The sequence below is a fragment of the Micropterus dolomieu genome, linkage group LG23 (assembly GCF_021292245.1).
Source record: "Micropterus dolomieu isolate WLL.071019.BEF.003 ecotype Adirondacks linkage group LG23, ASM2129224v1, whole genome shotgun sequence".
Classification (NCBI taxonomy): domain Eukaryota; kingdom Metazoa; phylum Chordata; class Actinopteri; order Centrarchiformes; family Centrarchidae; genus Micropterus; species Micropterus dolomieu.
The window spans coordinates 16,201,143-16,221,352 of NC_060172.1; the positions used below are offsets into that span (position 1 = coordinate 16,201,143).

A 20,210-nucleotide genomic window follows, 5' to 3' on the forward strand; every position below is an offset into this window, starting at 1 on the left:
TATATATATATGTGTGTATATATATATATATATATATATATGTGTATGTGTATATATATATATATATATGTATGTGTATATATATGTATGTGTATATATATATATATATATATATATATATATGTGTATATATATATATGTGTATATATATATATGTGTGTGTGTGTATATATATATATATATATATATATATATATATATATATATGTATATGTGTGTATGTATATATGTGTGTGTGAGATACTCCGCCATTTGCAAGTGTACTACCTGGTGCTGACAGCCAGGGCCTGACGGGTGATCTAGTGTGAGTCTGCTGTCATCTCTCTAACGACTGGCTCAGCAGCCGTGACTTATTATCATCAACAGGTCTCTCTGCCTGCCTCTTTCCCTGCCATTCTGCCTGTTAATCACTGGGACACAGAGCTTTCCCACTTTGCAGCAGAGTTTAACAGAGCCCCAAGCCCAGTGGTTCCTACTGAAGATGTAAATCTTTGAAAATAGATCACAAAATATAGTAATCTCAATAAAGTAAATATTTTTATTTTTATTACATTTGTTTGGGACTCTTTTCAGTCACAAATTAATACACATTTAGTATTCTAGTGAGTAATTATGGCAGCAGGATGGTATATTTGGGGTTATTAAAATAAAATACAGTGTTGTTCATGGTGTTGAAGGAACATGTGGCTTACTGTTTTTAAATAGTTTTTGGACAACAGTGGAGGTCAAATGGCACAGCGGAATAAAAAACATATTAGGATCTGCTACACAGATACTACACATACTTGTTACGATGATCAGTTCATTGCTGGTTTTTGTCTTTTCATCTGGTTTGTTGGCAATAAAAAATATATTGCCAGCATTGTCCTTCACACATGTACCACAGCTGTGGCTTCCTCTGCATAACTGATATTTAACTTGTGACCAAAGCTGTTATTTGACTTGTGTTTGTACGTGATTCTTTTCATTTCTAGGCTCATTCTTAGAAAGCGTGACTAACTATGTCTCTATGCCAAGGTTTTGCAATTGTTTGTGTGCACAGTGACCACTTGTTGCATTCAAGTAGTACACACTTTAGTTTGAAACTGTGCATCTCCCCACAGACAAAGCTTGGGAAAAAAGGAATCTACCCGCCCTTTGTTTACTTGCTTAGCTATGCTCAACTCCCGGATAACTGGAATCATGATTATATCATTTGATCCTATACACACTCAACAATAAGATAGCCTAATATTTCTGTTTGACATAACTTCAGAATATATCAAATACATAAATCCAGGTCTGGCATTTATTAGTTTCTGGGAAAGTGGGAAAGACACTTCCCCTAAACTACTGTATCTCTGAACTTTAACTAAATCATGCACATTTAGGCTATTCTGTGTGATCTGTTGCTGTTTTTCTGCGCCTTACAAGTATGTGTCAATAAAGATGTCGGGGGAATGGGACACTTCAAGCTGAAGTCTTAATTTCCTCAACTGTCTCTGTATCTCTGTCTCCGTCCAGAGTTGGACAACCCAGAGGCCAGGGTGACAGAGATCCATGCTCTGGTGCACCGGTTGCCTGAGAAGAACAGACAGATGCTGGAGCTGCTGATGAAACACCTGGCCAAGTAGGTTGAGATACATTACTATATTATACTGTATTAGACATTGTACACCAAAGAAACACAGTCCAACAGACCACAGTATTTAATTTTAGTGGTTACTATGTAGTGTTACTAACAATAGTGGATTCTCCCTCTCTGATCCTCTACATCCATTGCAGTAATACTCCTTAGCTTGATTGTTGCTGTTGGTCATCTTCGAGGAGGATTAGGGCTCAGTGTAATCTCGAGACCATATGCATTAAGGTGGTGTGTACTGAAAATAGAAAACCATGTAGCAGGCCAAATGTATTAGGTGAAGGAGCTACCGCGGTCACAGGCCAGTAAGGACTAACTGGGTGATTTGCAGGCCACGTTTAGGATTAAACTGGGCTACATTTGGACAGTGTTGGGTGTAACGCTTTACAAAAGTAACGCAATAACAGTAATGTGTTTCTTTTTGCTGTAATGCAGTAGCATAAGGCATTACTAAAAGAAAATCGGTAATATTATACTTGTTAAAATGTCACTAACAGCACATTTTAAACCGAAATTAAGGGGGGGTTTGTTTTTTAATAATTCACCAACACCAAGAAACATTTCAGCACTAGAAAAACACATCAAAGAGTAAAAGAGTAATGTTATTTCCTGTTGCTGGACTCTGAGTGTCGACACTGTAGGCAGGGTGCAAACTACAGGGGAGCTCAGCTCCTCTTAACAAGACGGTAGCTCTCCTGATGGATTATGCGTAAATACTGTAGATTTCTGTAGGCTGTGTCTGTGCTTTAACGAATTAGTTTCATGATTAGGGAGGCTGCTGTCAGGTCATCCTGACCGATTCTTTGTGTCGAGGGATTCAAATAATCACTAGCTGTGTTTCCATCAAGGTTTTTTTTTATGTGCAATTTGAAGTATTGCATTAGAAAAGGTTGGTGAAAACGGCAAAATCCAAATAAAAATCCCTAATTCTAAACTTGAAACACATTCCTGAGGCCCTCTCTCCATTTTTCTAAGATCAGTGGCCATCAGTTCCATGTGGCTGGTTTTGTTTCTGGTTTGGAAACCATATGTCTTGTTTATTTACAACCATGTGTAACGTCCACTACTCTTGCCGTAGCCTGGTTAATTCGCTCCAAACCAGCTGATGGAAACGCACTTATTTCGCACTTATCTTTTTTGCAAGATTTCAAAAGTCAGCTTAAAATTCGCACGACAATTGGATAGAAACATGGCTACTGACGTTATGGTGCTGTACCTCGTGCTTAAATGTGCAAAGCGTGTTTCTTAATGGGGAGACGATTCATGCTATTTCATCATCTCCCGCCCCACCCCACCCCCTCGCTATTAATCAGAAGGTTATTTTTATAACAAACACTCACCTGATCTACGGATATAACTGCACTAGAACCCACCTATGCATCAGAATATTGCGGCCATTAAATAGCAGTGAAAGTAACTGAAAGTAACGCAAAAGTAGTGTAAAGCATTACAATTCAGATATTGTAATATTGTAATATAACTAATTACTCTCAATTGTCAGTAACTAGTAATCTATAATGTATTAGATTTTGGAAGTAACTTGCCCAACACTGCATTTGGAAAAGTCAAACTTTTACATATCCACATCTTACTTGTAACTTTAGTTTCAACAGATTTTAAATGACTATATTTCAAAATGAAGTTGGTCCTAACTTCAAATGGAAATAAAGTCATTGATGCAAAGTAAACACAAATGCTAAGAAACATTTCAAACTAATGTATCCCGATTTTATCCCAGATATCTTCTGACCAGCGAACCACTAAATCAGTTTTGGATGTTTCTATAGTGTATGTTGGAAACAATATACTGTATAGACAAGAACATTTTGTGAATCAAACACATTATCCGTCTGTAGGTTACATAACCACAAGCTGCTGCAGCCCATTAGCAAAAAAGCAGGGCATGACAATGTTGGCTTACTTGCAATTATTCCTTTAATGCAGCAGGCTGGCATTTTGTTTTTACTGTAAACCCACATCTAAGCCCTCTGGCTTCATCTGACTTTTCTTCAACAGTAGCGGCATGATAATGTGTGACAAATGGGACATGAGCCGTGTTTCTATAACATGTAGGCGAGCAGGTATTTTGAGGATATGCCCATTCTTTTCTGGGCTTAGTGGATTACAGTGGATCCTGCCTCATAGGTTGAATGGCTGGATCACGGTAAACACACTTCAGCTCTCTGTCTCTTTCAGCTCTTTCTGTTTCTATTGCCAAAGGGACTAAAATGTTCTATTAATAGAGAAAATACACTTACCTGCCAGTTATTGGGTAGACTTACAACAGTCCTGCAGCAAAACCAACCTTCATAAATATAATATAATGAGGTGTTTCTGGTTTTTAACCTCCCCTCACTTATATATATATATATATATATATATATATATATATATATATATATATATATATATATATATATATATATATATATATATATATATATATATATATATATATATATATCTCCACATTATAGAAATATTATGTGATATTTATTATTTAATATATTAAAAACTCCAATTCACAAGCACTAGCGCTAATAGCCACACACAGTCAGAGTTAAATTATTAGCGTCTACAGCGAGTTGGTGGGAACTGAAGTGCATTTACAGTATAAGGGGTGTCACAGCCAGAGTTTCCAGTGACCATGGTGCAAAATAGAGAAAACTTCATGCGCCAAGGTGCATGTAGGAGAGCACACAGTTAAAGCACCTCATATAAGAGTCACTCTGACAAAACATTCAGTACAGAGTGAGTCATAGAAAAACTAGAGGCATCCTGCAGATAGAAACGAATGAAAGAACAGGAGGGAGTTAATAGACATTCTATACCAAATTAAACATTTTAAGATATGAGTGGAAAAATTTGTTGTTGCAGCTGCATTTTTCTTACTCAAATGTTGCTTAACCATTTCATATGATATGCTACCTAAGTACACTTGAAGAAGAAATATTACTGGGACCACTACAGAAAATTGCAGATGAACATTTAACAGACCCAAAACAAGGCAATTTGCACTTAGCTTCCAAACGATATGGGATGTAATATCATTAGGGCAATATCTTTTGTGAATTGCACCTTGAGACAGGAAAGATAGTGGTTGTAGGTGATGCACAATGTATGGTGCTATCAGAGGCCGCAATCCATTCTTTGTAAATTCACTCCTGAGTGTATTAGGTACAGTGGTAAATGCGTAAGCTATTCAAATAAAGAAATTCATATTGTAAAATAAAGATCAATGGATTTATTAGGGCTGGGGAAAAAATAAAATAAAAATACAGCTGGAGCTAAAACAGTTTAAAAATAAATAAGACAAAACAGTGTGCAAGTTAAGGTTTCTCATTGTCACATTTAGTGAGATATTCTCAGTCTGTACCTTCCTTGTTTTGTAATTAGGGTCTGTCAGATTTCTGTCTGTATTGTACTCTGATATGATTTTCTTGCATTTCTAGCTCTCTCTCTTACTGGATCAAAACGTGTTGCCAAAACATGTACACTACATGAAAAGAGAAAATGAACCTGTCTCTGGCATCACCTTGATCTTTCAGTGCTGTGACCTGTTTTACATTTACTTCATTCATTTAGCTGACGCTTTCATCTAAAGCGACATACAATTGCTTTATATGTCAGAGGTCACAGGCCTCTGGAGCTACTAGGGGTTAAGTGTCTTGCTCAGGGACACATTTGCGGATGTGTCACAGTGGGGAATTGAACCCGGCTCTCTCACATCAAAGGCATGTGTCTCATCCACTGTCCTTGCATTTTCTCTCATGAAGTGTTTTCACATGTAGCTGTTACATCCAGTGTCATAAACCTCTCCAGTTTTTCTCTCAGGTGTGTACTAGCAGAGATGTCAACATGTTGTATGGTGTGTTGCTAAGTGCTGACTCTCTGTTACTTAATAACTCTGGCTAGATGTTCTGACAGCTCAGCCATTAAGGGAGTCCTGCTGGGATGCTTATGGTTGAGTTGGCAGTGTCTTCCTTGGTCTCATTTGGGGTGAAACTGCTATTTCCAAGTTCAATAAAGAACCCTCAAATTTTCTTGCATTATAAACTTCAATTATTTCACCAAGGAGAGTCTTCAATTTGTCTGTTTCACACTTGGCAAAGAATATTTTTTCTCTGTCTAACTACTGCTTTATATGGAAACCTGTTTCAACAGCCAATTGCCTGAGTCTGTATGTAGTTAAAACATTAACTTCTTTTTTTAGCTTCTTGGGGGCAGCAGAACATACTATAAACACAACATTCACATATTATTTATTCATGAAGTTGTTATGCTGAATTTAACTTAAGGTTCAATGTGGAATATTTAGGATCTACTGACAGAAATGCAATCTAATATACATATATATGTTTTCAGTGGTGTATAAAGACCCCACATAATGAACTGTTATGTTTTATTACCTTAGAATGAGCCATTTCAATCTACATACACTGCAGGTCCTCTTACATGGACGTTGCCATGTTGCGCCGCCATGTTTCTACAGTAGCTCAAATGGACAAAAGTCTCTACCGAGCATGTTTCGTCACTATGTTGAATGCGTACGTAGGAGAAAAAGAAGTAACGTTAGTAGTAGAAGTAGTCGACAGGTGTATTGGAAGTAAGAAAGATTTGGAGAAATGGAGGCCCACGCGTATTATTTAGCACAAGAGCTGCCAGAAAGTGTCGACCACAACAAAGTTTCTCCTTTGCACTTGCAAAAAGACAAATAAAGTGTACATGGGACATAAACAAGTATACAGAACTTTGATTTGTGCAAAATCTCGAAGTACATATACATATTTTGCAAACGTAATTTGTAATATGGTTAGTTTGCTTTCCATGTAGAGGGAACTAGATGTCTGTGTGTTGTTTATATGCTCTGATAATGCAAATCCAACACATCTTTGTAGTAGCGCCCATGTTGATTCCACATTTCGACTTAAGAGCACATGAACACACACTGAAGTCGGAAGAACGACTTCACAACTCGGGAAATGGGACCATCCGAGGAGCGTGTGAATGCACCATGAGTCACTGGTTGCAATTTACAACCCTTAACACTAGATGCCACTAAAACTTACACACTGAACCTTTAAAATATGAAATGTTAATTAACATTATTTTGCAGTCATGTTTAAGGTGACCTGATGAACTTTAGTCCAGTATTCTCTCTACTTAAACATAGTAGAGCATAAAGATGCTCCACTATGTTTACGAGCTAGTCGCTAATTGTATCGGTCTGGTGTGGTGCTGGACTGGTAGCTTACAGTGGGTTTTTCACTAAAAATAGCTCCCTGTTGCTGCTGGAAATGGAAGTAGATGAGTGGTGACACTGAACCAAAACAGGAAAGTCATGGGCCGTAAAACCAAAACAGTGAGCTGAAAGACGCTGACTTTCTCAGTAGCACTGAGGGGTACTGTAGAGTTGGGTGATAATTCACTACAAGTGTCAGCTTAGGGTACAGGTTTTTAATTAACGTAATTAACGTGGAGCCAATCACTCTCCCTCTCTGTCTACGCCCCCTCAACAGTGTGGCAAGTCACCACCAGCAGAACCTGATGACTGTTGCCAATCTGGGTGTGGTCTTTGGACCAACTCTGCTCCGCCCACAGGAGGAGACGGTGGCAGCCATAATGGACATCAAGTTCCAGAACATTGTTGTAGAGATCCTCATAGAGCATCACGAGAGGGTAAGAGGGTGTAAGTGTGTATGTAAATAAATGAATAACACAAACAGCAGAGTTTGGTTATCAAGGACTAATCCTGACAATTTCAGAACTAAAAACAAAAATAAATGCTCCATAAATATGTATATCTCTTTTAATTAGCATCTTTATTTATTCAATTATTTGTATTAATTACATTATTTATTTATTGTCCTTTATAATCTTCAACTTTATTAATTACTTATTTTTAAAATTTATTTGTGTTTTAATATTTTTATCTGTTTAATTCTTCCTTTGCATTTCTACCCTATAAACACACCTAACAAGTTGTATCTGCCTGAGCACCTGCTATACACACTCACTCACTCACTCACTCACTCACACACAAAAAATAACTGTATATACACTTCAAAGCCACTTTCCCAGTGATCCAAGATCCAGGCAGCTTATTGGCAGGCAAAGCTGTTTATAGATGTCACCATGGCAACAGACAAATCATCATGACCATTTAAGACCCTTGCATTGTGTACACACACTGTGTGTTCAGCTTGTGAAGGAAACCGACAACCAGACACACAGACAAATAACACATATGCTACACCTGTGTGCATGAATGGATTGTTACCCACAGACAGGATAAGTGGGAATTGAAAGAATGACACACTCACCATTAGCTAAGGGTAGGAATCTTTTGGCACCTCGCAATTCGATTCGATTATGATTCAGAGGGCTGCGATGCGATTATGAAACGATTATTGATGCAACTTATTTCCCTATGTAATTTCTGAATAATAATAATAATTGCTTAAAAGGACAAGTTTGCATCCTTAATTTAATTTACTTTTATAGTCTTCTGAAAAATGAATCATAATTTCACTGTATGTAACATACAGTAGGCTTATATGTACAGGACACAGCTGTACACCAGTTTAGTCTTTGCTTCTACCTGATCTTCCCAACCCTGGTAGGTAGGTAGTAATGACACGCAGCTAATTAACACTACTTCGTTACTAATTTAACTAATGTTAACTTAGATAGCAGCCAAAAAACAGTTGGGAAAACAGACTTTTATTAATGGTCACACTGTGACCTACACGTACATTTACTGCAAGGCTGATAATTTACTAAGTAACCGTTAACTTTCATCGTCACTTTCAGCAGCTCACTCTCTCTCATTCGCTCTCCCACTCACTCTATACACACACAGGAAACCAGCGGTGAGTGTTACCCACTGTATAAACGTGTTACGTGTTGAAACTCAGTAGCTGCACATATTAATTAGCTTGTAAAATTTAAGTAGCAGCTGTCATACGTTATCAGCTAACAGTTAGATAATCGGTTTTTGACATTTATTAATCTATTCAGAATCTTTCATGTCCACATTGCGATGCATCTAAGAATCGTTTTTTTCTCCCATCCCTACCATTAGCCCTCTCCATCCTCCACACTTAACAGATAACAGCTGTCTATTGCAGTGTGCAAAAACAAAACAAACTGGGAATAAATACTGAGATAGATAGATTGGCTCTGAAAGATCTCATCCCAGTCCTTTTGTCACTGCCTTCCACTGTGCAGCTGCAGAATAACGGCAGTCTGAATTTGACATATCTGCTCTCCCTCCACAACTAAAAACATACATAGGTCAATAATGTTCATTTTGTTTGCTGTTTTCAGCATGAAGCTTGTGTGAAGTGAAGATGATATTTTAAGATTTCTAATTTTCTAATTTCTAATAAATCCAGTGTGTTTTTAAATCGGTTCTCCAGCCCTCCAATTAGTCCCTCCCCTTTTCCTTTTAGAAAGGAGCTATGCGTGTGAAGCTGGGCAAAAAGCAGAAAAGGAGGCTGAAAAAAACTAGAGTCACAGTGCATAATATACTTTCATCACAGCATGGGATCTTCTGAATCTTGCCTAATTTTGCTTCATTTCAGCAATGTCATGATCAGTGCCACAAATCATAGACTGAAGACCACAATGTACCCTGTTGTTAAGTTTCTGCATGTAATTATTCCCTGTTTAAAGAAGTTTTAGACACAGCAGCAAACAGCTTTGTTGCCATGTTGAGCTGAGTCAAAGCTGCTAAGTTTGCTATTCATTAGCATGAATCATATTAAATATGCTGTATTAGCACACACTTAGACCATCTCTCTTTATGACAGAGAGCAAGAAGGCAAGAATTGTTAACTAACTCGCACTTGTCTGTCTTGTTGGTGCAGATATTCAGGGATGTGCCGAATTCTGCAGGCGGGTCGACCAACATGCAGCTTAATCTGTCCAGGAGGAGAAGCACCGACAGCAAAGCCCCGTCCTGCAGCGAGAGGCCTCTCACGCTCTTCCACACACCAACACATTCCCAGAAAGGTGAGCTTACCACCTATTTTGCCTAATAATAAAAACAATAAAATGTGCTGATTGCTTGTTTTCTTCCCCTTAGATTTCATTTGAGCTGACTCACAACTGCTATGTGTTGCCATATATGATAAACAACAGGTTACCAGTGGTCAGTTTTGCTTTGAGTTGGTGTTGGAGCTTATAAAGACACCTTGCAGTGGTCAACAGATGTATTGTTTGTGACTGAAAACACCAAAGAGTTTATAAATCATTCTTGATTCTTGTAGGTGAAAAAAGGAACAGTGTGGTCAGCACCACAGTTGGCGAGGTGCAGCCGCTGGTTTCCTCCTCTGCCAACTGTAACAGCAGCAGCAGTAGCAACAGCAGCAGCCAAGGTCGAACCCCGAGACACAGCCTGACCAGCAACGACGGAGAGCAGGACACCCGACAGATCCGGCCCAGCTCACTGTGAGTGGGACAGAGCGATTCTCATAATATGAAACTGAAGTCAACCTGTGTAGTTCCTCATAGATACTGCAGGCCTATTATTTACAGAATCAAACAGTATATGATTGAATCTTAATATTTTTTTAATATAGTAATAATAATTTAGCAGTGTTTATTTTGAATAATAAAAAAACTGGTCAAGAAGGTTTTGAACCATTTGTATGTACAAAGTTACGTACATGCACACATGTGCAATCACTAACTTAAAATATACTCACAAACACATGGGTTCAAGAATGTACACACCTCTTAATGCACACAATAATTCGTAGACGGTTTAAATACCAAAAGCATCTGGGGCACATTTGCAGAAAGGAATTGAACTCCAGCTGCTCAAAACAATAGAAGGCTGTGTCTACTTCCCCTGAATGAGGGATTTTAAAAAAATAAAAACTACACAAAATCCCTCTCACGTGCAGGCACACAGAAATACATACACAGAAATACATACAATACATCAGCATAATTGGGTCAAATACGTGTTTAATATTACTAACTATAAAAAGGACCTGGCATGTATCTCAGATTTACTTTAAACATTGTGCCCGCTTGTCAGGCTGTCTCACTATCCGAGCAGCAATTTACTCAACTGAAACCAATTTAAATAAAAATATTTTAACAGTTCTAAACAAGTGCATCTCCCTGTGAGAAGCACCGTATATCTTCACATAAACACACCAACATCTGAAGGTTATTAATAGAGCCTGACCGATATGGGTTTTTGGCCGCCAATGCCGATATTAAACTGAAAAAGAGCTGATTTATAAGCCGATATTTTGATTCTTCCTGTCCAAACTACACTTAGAACAGGCCGTTATTGAAAGCTGTTCTGTATGTGGGCTATTATACCTTTTCCTAAATGGATTGTGTTAATATAATAGATTACGGTCTCAACAACTTAACATGTAAACAATTGCACATCAATAAATATTTGCTGCAGGAAGGTGCAACTGTAAACAGAGAATAAGCATAGGTGTATTTTACCTTACACATAATCTGTGTGTAATAACTACATTCAATGTAGCATAGCATCTAGTTTATCCCTGTACCAGCACACTTTAATAATATCCAAAGCTACGAAAAACCATTTCTCAACCACCAGCTGGCTCAAAAACATACAGTCTACGATAGAGTGAGCTGCTGTTGAATGCATTTAATACTACATGACTGTCTACGAGGACTTGCAACACTTATATTTATATTTTTCATTTATATATTGGTATATTGGTCAGGCTCTAGTTATTAACGGGTCTAAACACACACGCTTGCATACGCAATTCACAGCGACATGAGGCTGAGCACGCACACATGGCACACGTAGTACTCGTACACACGCGCACACACGCGCATACACACACACACACACACATACACAGTATCTTGATCTGCCTGTCCGTCATCATGGTATCATCTGTTCCATTATTTTGTTTCCTCAAGCCACTTTGGTGTTGACACACACCTGACCCAGTGAAGATATGTACTACTAATCATCTCATAGACTGACACACCAGTGACAGACCTTCAAGTACGGCCTGTCATCAAGATGATTTCAGTTCTCTCCTTCTGTCTTCCCACTGCCACCTCCACTCCTTCTCCTTTACTCTATCATCTTCATGCTTTTTTCACTCACAGATAGTTGGTACATCCAACTTTTGTTTATTTACTCAAAAGGTATGACTTCTGTGTAGGGGTCGACCGATATGTTTTTTTTTTCGGGCCGATCCCGATCCCAATTATTAGTAACCAGTTAGACTGATCACCGATATGTGGAACCGATAAACATTTGCTTTAAATTTTTTAATCTTGGTGTCAAAATTTAGAATAACACAAACTCCAACACAAACCTTTGATGAAAACAACAACATTAAATTTAATAGTCATTTTTAATCTTTATAAATAGTAAATTAAATGGATTAGAGATCCATCCATCCCAGGGATGGACTTGTTAACTCTGAGTGCTAAATTATTTTATATTGTTAGGATTTTATTGATACTATTTATTGATACTATTTATTGGTACTGTTCTTTATCTATACTGTTATTGGAAAGAATAAATTCAGAACAGTAATCAAATTTAATATTATGTTATAACTTACTGTTTTCAGAGCAGCAACAAAAGTAAAGTTTACAGCAGCAAAGTAACAATATAAAATCAATATCTCACTGGAAACAAATGGAACATGTTAAACAAACTATATTCCTGACATCAAAATACTGAGTGCAGTTTAGATTGAAGACAGCAACCCGTCCTCCTCCTCCTCCCTCTGCAGCTGAGTTTGCAAGGATTTACTACATTTTAAGGTACATAACATCTCAGCTAAACAGGCTACAGACTGAGAGATTTAGATTGTTTATAACAAGCTATTAGCCGAGCTAGCACATGTGCTTGTGTAAAACAAAAACAAAAGCTGCGGTGGATGGGACAGAGCAGATTAAAATATCGCTTGGTGCATGTTCCTGCTTGTTATACTGATGCAGTATCAGCCTTTAATTAGTACTGCTGGTTTTGCTGTACTTACTTACAGTAACGGGCGTAGTTATGGTATGGTTGTGTAATCTACACTCTGCTAGCTCCGCTCCACATGTGTGTGCATGCATAGCTCTGGTGAGACAGGAGAGGAGGGGCTGCAGCGTGGTGGCTCGCTTGTTCTGTTGGCTACTTCTGCACAATAGTCAGTGTTGATAAGCTTGTGACTTGTAACCAATCAGCTAGTACTGTGGGCGGGACATTGTACTCAATACTCCGTGGGCTCGAGCAGACAGAGAGAAGTGGCTGCATCAGAGCCAAAGGAGTGCATTTTTTTATTTATTAATTATATCGGCATATCTGTTTTTAAAATGGCCTATGCAGATTATTGGAAAAATGCTGAATATCTGCGCCGATAATCGGCCAGACCGATTGTTGGTCGACCCCTACTTCTGTGTCATGTTATGACTTTTCTTCTCATAGTTTTCTCTCTATGTCTGTTCACAAATGGGATTCTCCGCTCTGTCACTGGTGAGGACACCAGGTCGTTTTCTGACCGATGTGGTCGGTTAAAGCGACATGTTTGAACATTCACCACACTTCTAACAGAAAGTTCTCTACAAGTCTTTACGGTGGTAGCAATTGTGGAAATCCAGCAAACACGACTTTATACAATGCTGTATGAACTATTTGACCTTAGTCCTTAAATACTGGGGATTTTGAAACACCTAGGATCATATTATACTTTTGTGTCTGAAGACTTCTGACTACCAAGGTAATCATATCTCAAAATGAAGGACCACAGACTACAACTGTACAATATGTTGTTATCCCACATACAATAGCTGTATAGGGGATAAGTATAATAGCCATGACTTGTTTCTGCTTTACTCAAGCCCACTGAACCATTTCCTGCTGTATTACAGTTGCTGCTATATCATACATCTGAGAAGAAGGACATGTTCATATAAACCCAGAGATAAGCAGTTTCATAAAATCTAGGGCCTGAAAGATATTCAAGAGCATGCAGAGCAAAAGGGAGACAGAAAAACTGTTTTCAGATAGTCGTCACATTAAAGAGGCATTTAATGGCTGAGGTTAACAACCTGTTGGTCCTGATAGGCCACCTAATGTTGCATGAAATTATATGTTCACAAGCTTATATGCATATTTCCCTATGCCCTTTCTCCTCTTAAGGCGGTGCTTGTATGGACAGAGTGCTGTCAAATGTTTTATGTATGTATTGTATGTACACGTGTGTGATCAGAGTGGAATATATTTCCCTTCATTAACTCTGCACCAGCCAATTACGCCGTTAGCATTTTGCAATTTGTAAAATGGACTTGGACTTGGATTATGGCTTCATTTCATTTTAATGCACTAAAAAAGTGAAGCGTGTGGTCAGACCAGCTCAGTGTGAACAGACACACAGCAGAAGATTTTATTTTAGATTTAAAGATGGAGCAGTTGGGTGATTTTCAGCTACTCCACAACCAGCCACAATGAAAACACAATACATTTCCAAACATTTATGCCTAGAGTAGTCAGTTAAGTGTGAATCTCAAAGGAGCTGCCAAGGTATATATTATGAGATTCTGAAGATCGTGCCAGGTTGTTTACTTAAAGCAACAGTCCCACATTGTGGGAGATAATGTTCAGAGAAATAATTAGAAAATCTGAAGATGTTCTTTCTGGTGCACAATGGGCATGTTGTCCTTGAAATCTTTAACTAAAGTATAAATACAGGATAGTGGACAGGATCATTTTATATTTTATTGAATTAGATGATATGTGGCTCTTTGAATTGCTGCACATTATGTAACTCCCTCTAATTTACACCTTAAATCTAGCAGAAATCAAGAAGATGGGTTACAGGGGATTAAATAAATAAAAATTGGAAGCTCTGATCTAAATTTACTCACAGGTCAGGAGGCAATCTAGACATGCTGGTCACAGATTATTGGAAATAACCTCAAATGTTGAAACATGCTTTGAATACATGATCACACACACACAAACCCTCTGCGATAACAGAGAAGATTTAGTTTGACCAAAAACCACGGTGTCCAGTTCAGCATTGAAAATGAGAGGAAAATGACCACATACCATCCATAAATAGTCATAATACTTGGCAGTACACAGTTTGAGTTTTCTAGAGATATTCTGAAATGCACATGGAGCCTAAACATCAGTTCACATGGAGGTTTAAGTTCAAGCACGAGTTAAACTGAGGTCAAGATCCAAGAATGGCAGCTCTTTTGATAATTTAGATCATTAGAAACTCAACATCAATTCTCATTGAGAACTTACTGAAACAACAACTATAATGAAATTGAATCAGCTGAATCTGTAACATTTAATTTGGGAAAGAGAGATAACTCAATAAAGCCGAGGGAAAAAGCCAAAAAGCATAATACCACCTCTTTAAATTAACTGATTGGTTAGATTCTCCACAATTCAATCTAACCATGTGTATCATGTCCTGACATATTGATCATACGCTTAAACATAAATATTTATAGCGTGTTAACGAACTAAGCAGCTTAGAAGCAGCGAAAACGGGTGACCCGGCAGGAAGAGGTTTTATACATCCAAAGAACTTCTATAAAAACCAGACCAGGTGTTTAATCAGGGCCTGCGTTTATTTGTCAAAATGTGTTCCTACACCAGGTCAGTAATTTATGGTAATTCTTCTTCCACAGTCTTTGGTTACAATCTGTGGGTGTGAAATTTGAAAGAGATGGATGTTAACAGAGAGGCAGGGTTTAACAAGCTGTTGAGTTGTTGTTGTTGTTGCATTATGGGTAGTGTAGTATCAAATGTTTTTGCAGCACCGCTCATACTAGGAGCTAAAAGTCAGGATATCTTGGCCACTGTTGCTTCCCTTCTGTATTTTGCAAGTCCCCTAACAAACTTTAATGTATTAGTGCTGTAATGGAAGTGTAAATACTAAATTGTTGGCGTACCCATTTAAATACCTGTTTAATATGCGATGTTAAGGATCAGTAGTTCTCATTTGAAGACATAGGCTTTTCCAATAGCTTAAGCATGCCCAAGATATGATGTAATATAGCCCATTTACAGCATAAAATGCCTCCATTTTTTTAACAATCAGCAAACAGAGTCTGTCTGGGGTAAATTGACTTGGATCCTTGCCCAGACAATGTTTTCTCAGTCCCAGAGCCAGACATCATGAATTTCCAAGAAAGCCAGCCTCCACCTTCATCACAGATACGAGAGAGGTACAAAGGTCAGAAGTTAACAACTGGGCCTTCAAAAGCCCTGCATTCCCCTGAGGCAGAGGTTATTTTCAGTTTTGCCACCTTGACTGCTAGTCGAGGTTTTTTCTTCTTACAGTTTGTTTCAAGGTGGGAAATTCCTGGCGGCCTCTTCACACCTCTTTCATAATATGTCTTTTAAGTTCTCTCACAAACAAATGACATCCCCATAACTCTCTCTAGTAATGCAGGAGAAATGAATATATAAAAGAACTAAAAAAACAAGCAATTGAGGCTAGCGTTCTAATGTGGGATCGAGTGAGTAGAAGATTACTGTCTGACTACTAAGTTTGTAACACACTGCAGACTAGCTCATGTGATTAAAATGACTACTGACACAGTTGACTTGACCTATAACATGCTGTACTAAGGTGAAAGTATAAATGGCAAAACATCTCTTTCTGTCTTCCTTGTATTCCTTGGGGAAAGTCAGAGAATTTTTATTTATCCCTCCTGTCTGGCATTTGAGAGAAACGCAAAAAAAGGCAAAAGAGAGGCGAAGAGCAAGCATTAGATAGTGAGAGAAAGTCAGCAATAAAATTGAATTACCCGAACAAAAACCCCGCACAGAAGCTGAACAAAAATCTCCTTTGAGACTAGAACGTTTTCTGGGAAACCTGTCATAGAAATATTTCCTCCCAACAGCATAAAACCCATTTACCTACCACACACACACATGCAGTGTCTGTCACAGGGTTACATGTGTCTGCTTATACTGATGAGCTGCTTTCTCTCATTCCTATTTATTTTCTTCCGTTTTTTGCCTTCAGCACAAAGCGGACACAGTATTTCTCTCTCTCAGGCTCTTAGATCTTCAGATATTACACTGAGCACTGGCAGTAACTCATGAGGGATTCAGTGTTGAAATGGGTTTTAAAGCTGCAATACTGATAACACTGGATATAGGGATGGGGATCGAGACCCTGTTCCAAAAGGACCCGGTTCCAACATTTCTCAAAACCCGAAAATCAATAAGGTTCGAGCTTATTGATACTAGATAGAAAGCTGTCTGTCTGGAGCACAGACTGGTCTGTAGTCAAAAAAACTCAGCTGCTGGCTGAGACACACCAGTCGCTCCTCCTCCTACCTGGTAACTTACCTGCAGCCAGCGAGAGAGGAAAAGGGACTGATACAGACTGATGTTATTCTTTCTAAACGTCACTCACTGCTTGTGATGTCCGATAAAGTTATTGAGTTACTTTGCTGTTGTAAACATTAATGTTGCTGCTCTAGAAACATTTAGTTGTATTTAAAATATTAAATTAAAAACAACCAGGCAGCTAATACGTACAATATATGTTTAGTTATTGCAAGTGATGTGTCATCTCAATATATAACGTTATCGCACATTGAATGTTTTCCTCATACCGTGCAGGCCTACCTCATGGCTGTTGGGTCTGGTCTTACCAATTAACCATCACTGAATAATAGCAATGTATCGATAGTTGTATCGATAAAGAATCAGATCGTTAAGCTTGTGATTTTTTGGAACCCAAACTTGATATTTGTAGGTCATGTGGATTTATTTTCCACACATTCCTACTTAAGGTATCTTCTCTAGCTTGTAAACCTAAACCGTGTTTGTCTTCTTTAAAAAATCCCTGTTAAAAGCGACATGATCAACAGTAGAGCTGTCACATCCGCTAAGTTGAAGACAAGAATCTCATGCTGTTGTTGCATTGCAGCAGCTAAATAAAATCTATTTGTGTCAGCAGATTACACTTTAATTTGAGATTGTTGCTTTGAGTATCAAGGCTGTGAAAATGTTCATCATTGATTCATGCAGGTTAGCAAGCTTTCACATGTCTTTGCATTAGCTGATTTAATTAAACTGATGCCTGATGCCACCACCTAACAAATGTGCTGCGAGGGAAATTGGGAGATTATACTCATCTGAAACAAGTTGGTGCACTTGTAACTGGTAATATTTATCTATTTAATTTTATTTTTTTGCAATATGCTGGCACGTGTAAAGTCTTATATGAGAATATCCAATCTTTCTGAAGCAGAGGAAAGAAAACAATGTTGATTTATTTATTCAATCAAAATATCTTCATTGTCAGCTGGAAATCATCCCTCCCCGTCTCTTCCAGTATAGAGGACGGATTCTGACATAAAGGGAAATAAATACAGAAATCAATAAACGCTCAATATCAATAAGCATGCGATTAAATGCACAAAAAATACAGTAAATAAATAAATAATGTATGATACATAAATGTATATATCTCTTTTAATTAGCTTCTTCATTTATTCACCTTTGTATTAATTACCTTATTTATTCATAATAATAATAACTTTATTAATTACTTGTTTTTTTTAATGTATTTATTTATGTGTCTTTAAATATTTTTGTCTGTTTTATTCTTCTTTTGCATTTCTACCCTATTTATTTCCACAATGGTTATATATTTCTGCCTGCTCTTTTTACATTTCTCAATGCATTTCTGCCTCATTATGCAAATGAGGAGGGGCATTGTCTCAAGGGGTCAACTTTGGAGGATCTATTGGAGGATCAGTCAGACGACAAAGGTCGACTCTACGTGCACACATCAACAAGCCTTGCTCTCCACACAAGAGATGGCTTTGTTCAGAAACCTGAAGTGATTATCAACTCTATTTGAGGACAATTCTGGCAGCCATGTGTTCCTTCCTTTTTGTGTGGACCCTCTGACAGAGAGTGTTTTCAGTTTGCGGCATGCACAGACACAGAACTGCGGTAAAGTTAGCCGTTGTTTGTGAGAAGCACATGGTCAGCTAGTAGCAGCTAAATCTGGAGTGCACACGTATTCGACTCTGTATGGTAAATTCAGTTTTAACGGAGCTCGCAGGCAGAGTTAGAGACTTTGTTCTGTTACTTTCTCTCTTCACAAAGACAAGTGCTGCAGTCTGAGAGTATTATCTGAAGAGAGGCTATCAAATCTAAATGGTATGCCATGCGAGCACCACATACAACATAATTTATCAAATTACGGTTATCAAAATAAAGTGTTAACACAACGCATATACAGTATGAAATGAAGATTAATTGGATTATATTCACAGGAAGTATAAAATTAAAAGGGAAATAACACTAAAATGTTAGGGAAAGTACTTTACTTAGATTGAAGTACTGCACTTGTACATTGAAATGCCTTCCTTTGTGATAGGAAGTCTTCTTGAGGTGCTAAAATAAAGAGCAGTGGCACTGGGGCTGAACATGTGCAATTAGTAAAACTATTTATACAACAAATACAACTGTTTGATTTAAGTATTAAACTTAAAATTCTGGGCACCTACAGGTTGCAGTGCTGGTAAACAGACAATAAACAATGACATCATCTGGCAGCTATTAATTCATTATAGTGTTTTTCTCAACTGTGATGTGCTTCCAAAATAATATACTAATTTCAATAAATACAAATGATTGTGTCCCAGGATTTATTATGCATTCTCCATTGCATGATTTAGAATAATAAGTTGAGAAACGGGTCTATTCATCATTCACCCTGTGCTGCAGCAGCTAATAAAACCCATTTAATCCCAGCAGTTACAATAGTGACTGTAAAAATGTTTTTCATTTAGGCAGGCTGGAGCAGAAAACAACTTGTTTCTCAAGTTATACAGTAATGTACTAATGTCACACACATGTATGAAAGTGGGTCAAACACAGCTAATTTCAAAAGTTAAAGTAGAGAAGAGCCTAGTAGGCCTATTCACTTTCATTCTTTACACATGACACAAGATGAATAAACTATGCAGACAGTTGAATATTCTCCACTTGTTATCATGTAGTTATACAGTAATATGTAGTGAACAACGGTGTGGATTTGTGCATTTTACATTGAATAAATTTGGAGTTACCCTAAATTCCTTTCTCCTCCCCAGAGAAGATGGGGAGGGGTCAAAGTTGCTTTCTCTAAGTGCTATCCCGACCATAAAACTGGCACCTTTTTGATTCCGAAGCTGATAACGCGGGGCCTGACTGTTAAACTGACAAAGGGACACGAGCCAGCCATTGGCATCTCCCTGAACAGCCTATCAAAACTGGCCCCCCCACACACGTTTCCGTGGCAACTAACCTTATTCTTTGTTTTATTACCACATCAAAAAGGAAAACCCCTATCTCACCTAAGTGTGACATGTTCCAGACACTGAACTTTGGATGACAGAGGACTGCAGTCTCCAAATACTCAAAGCATTTAATTAAGTTAATTAAATCTTTAGTTGCCTGAATACGTTTGCCTCTATTTGAGTAGTTATGTTAACTGTTGTTGCTATCTGTTGTTGATATTAGTGCTGAAAAGAAGTTACTTGTGCAGTGTTTTTATTTTCAGCAAGACACTCCTTCATCTAATGTAATCAATGCTTG

The 20,210-nt window shown here is 37.9% G+C and overlaps 1 protein-coding gene across 3 annotated transcripts in view; it reads left to right on the forward strand.

The window, feature by feature from the left end:
• Window positions 1–20,210, forward strand: part of LOC123962813 (rho GTPase-activating protein 26-like) — a 243,930-nt gene that overhangs the window by 72,310 nt on the left and 151,410 nt on the right. For all 3 annotated transcript variants that reach the window (XM_046039196.1, XM_046039195.1, XM_046039197.1), the window contains 4 exons: window positions 1,504–1,609; window positions 7,141–7,300; window positions 9,493–9,637; window positions 9,895–10,075. In XM_046039196.1, coding sequence (XP_045895152.1) covers window positions 1,504–1,609; window positions 7,141–7,300; window positions 9,493–9,637; window positions 9,895–10,075 — 592 coding nt within the window. The remainder of the gene's footprint in view (window positions 1–1,503; window positions 1,610–7,140; window positions 7,301–9,492; window positions 9,638–9,894; window positions 10,076–20,210) is intronic.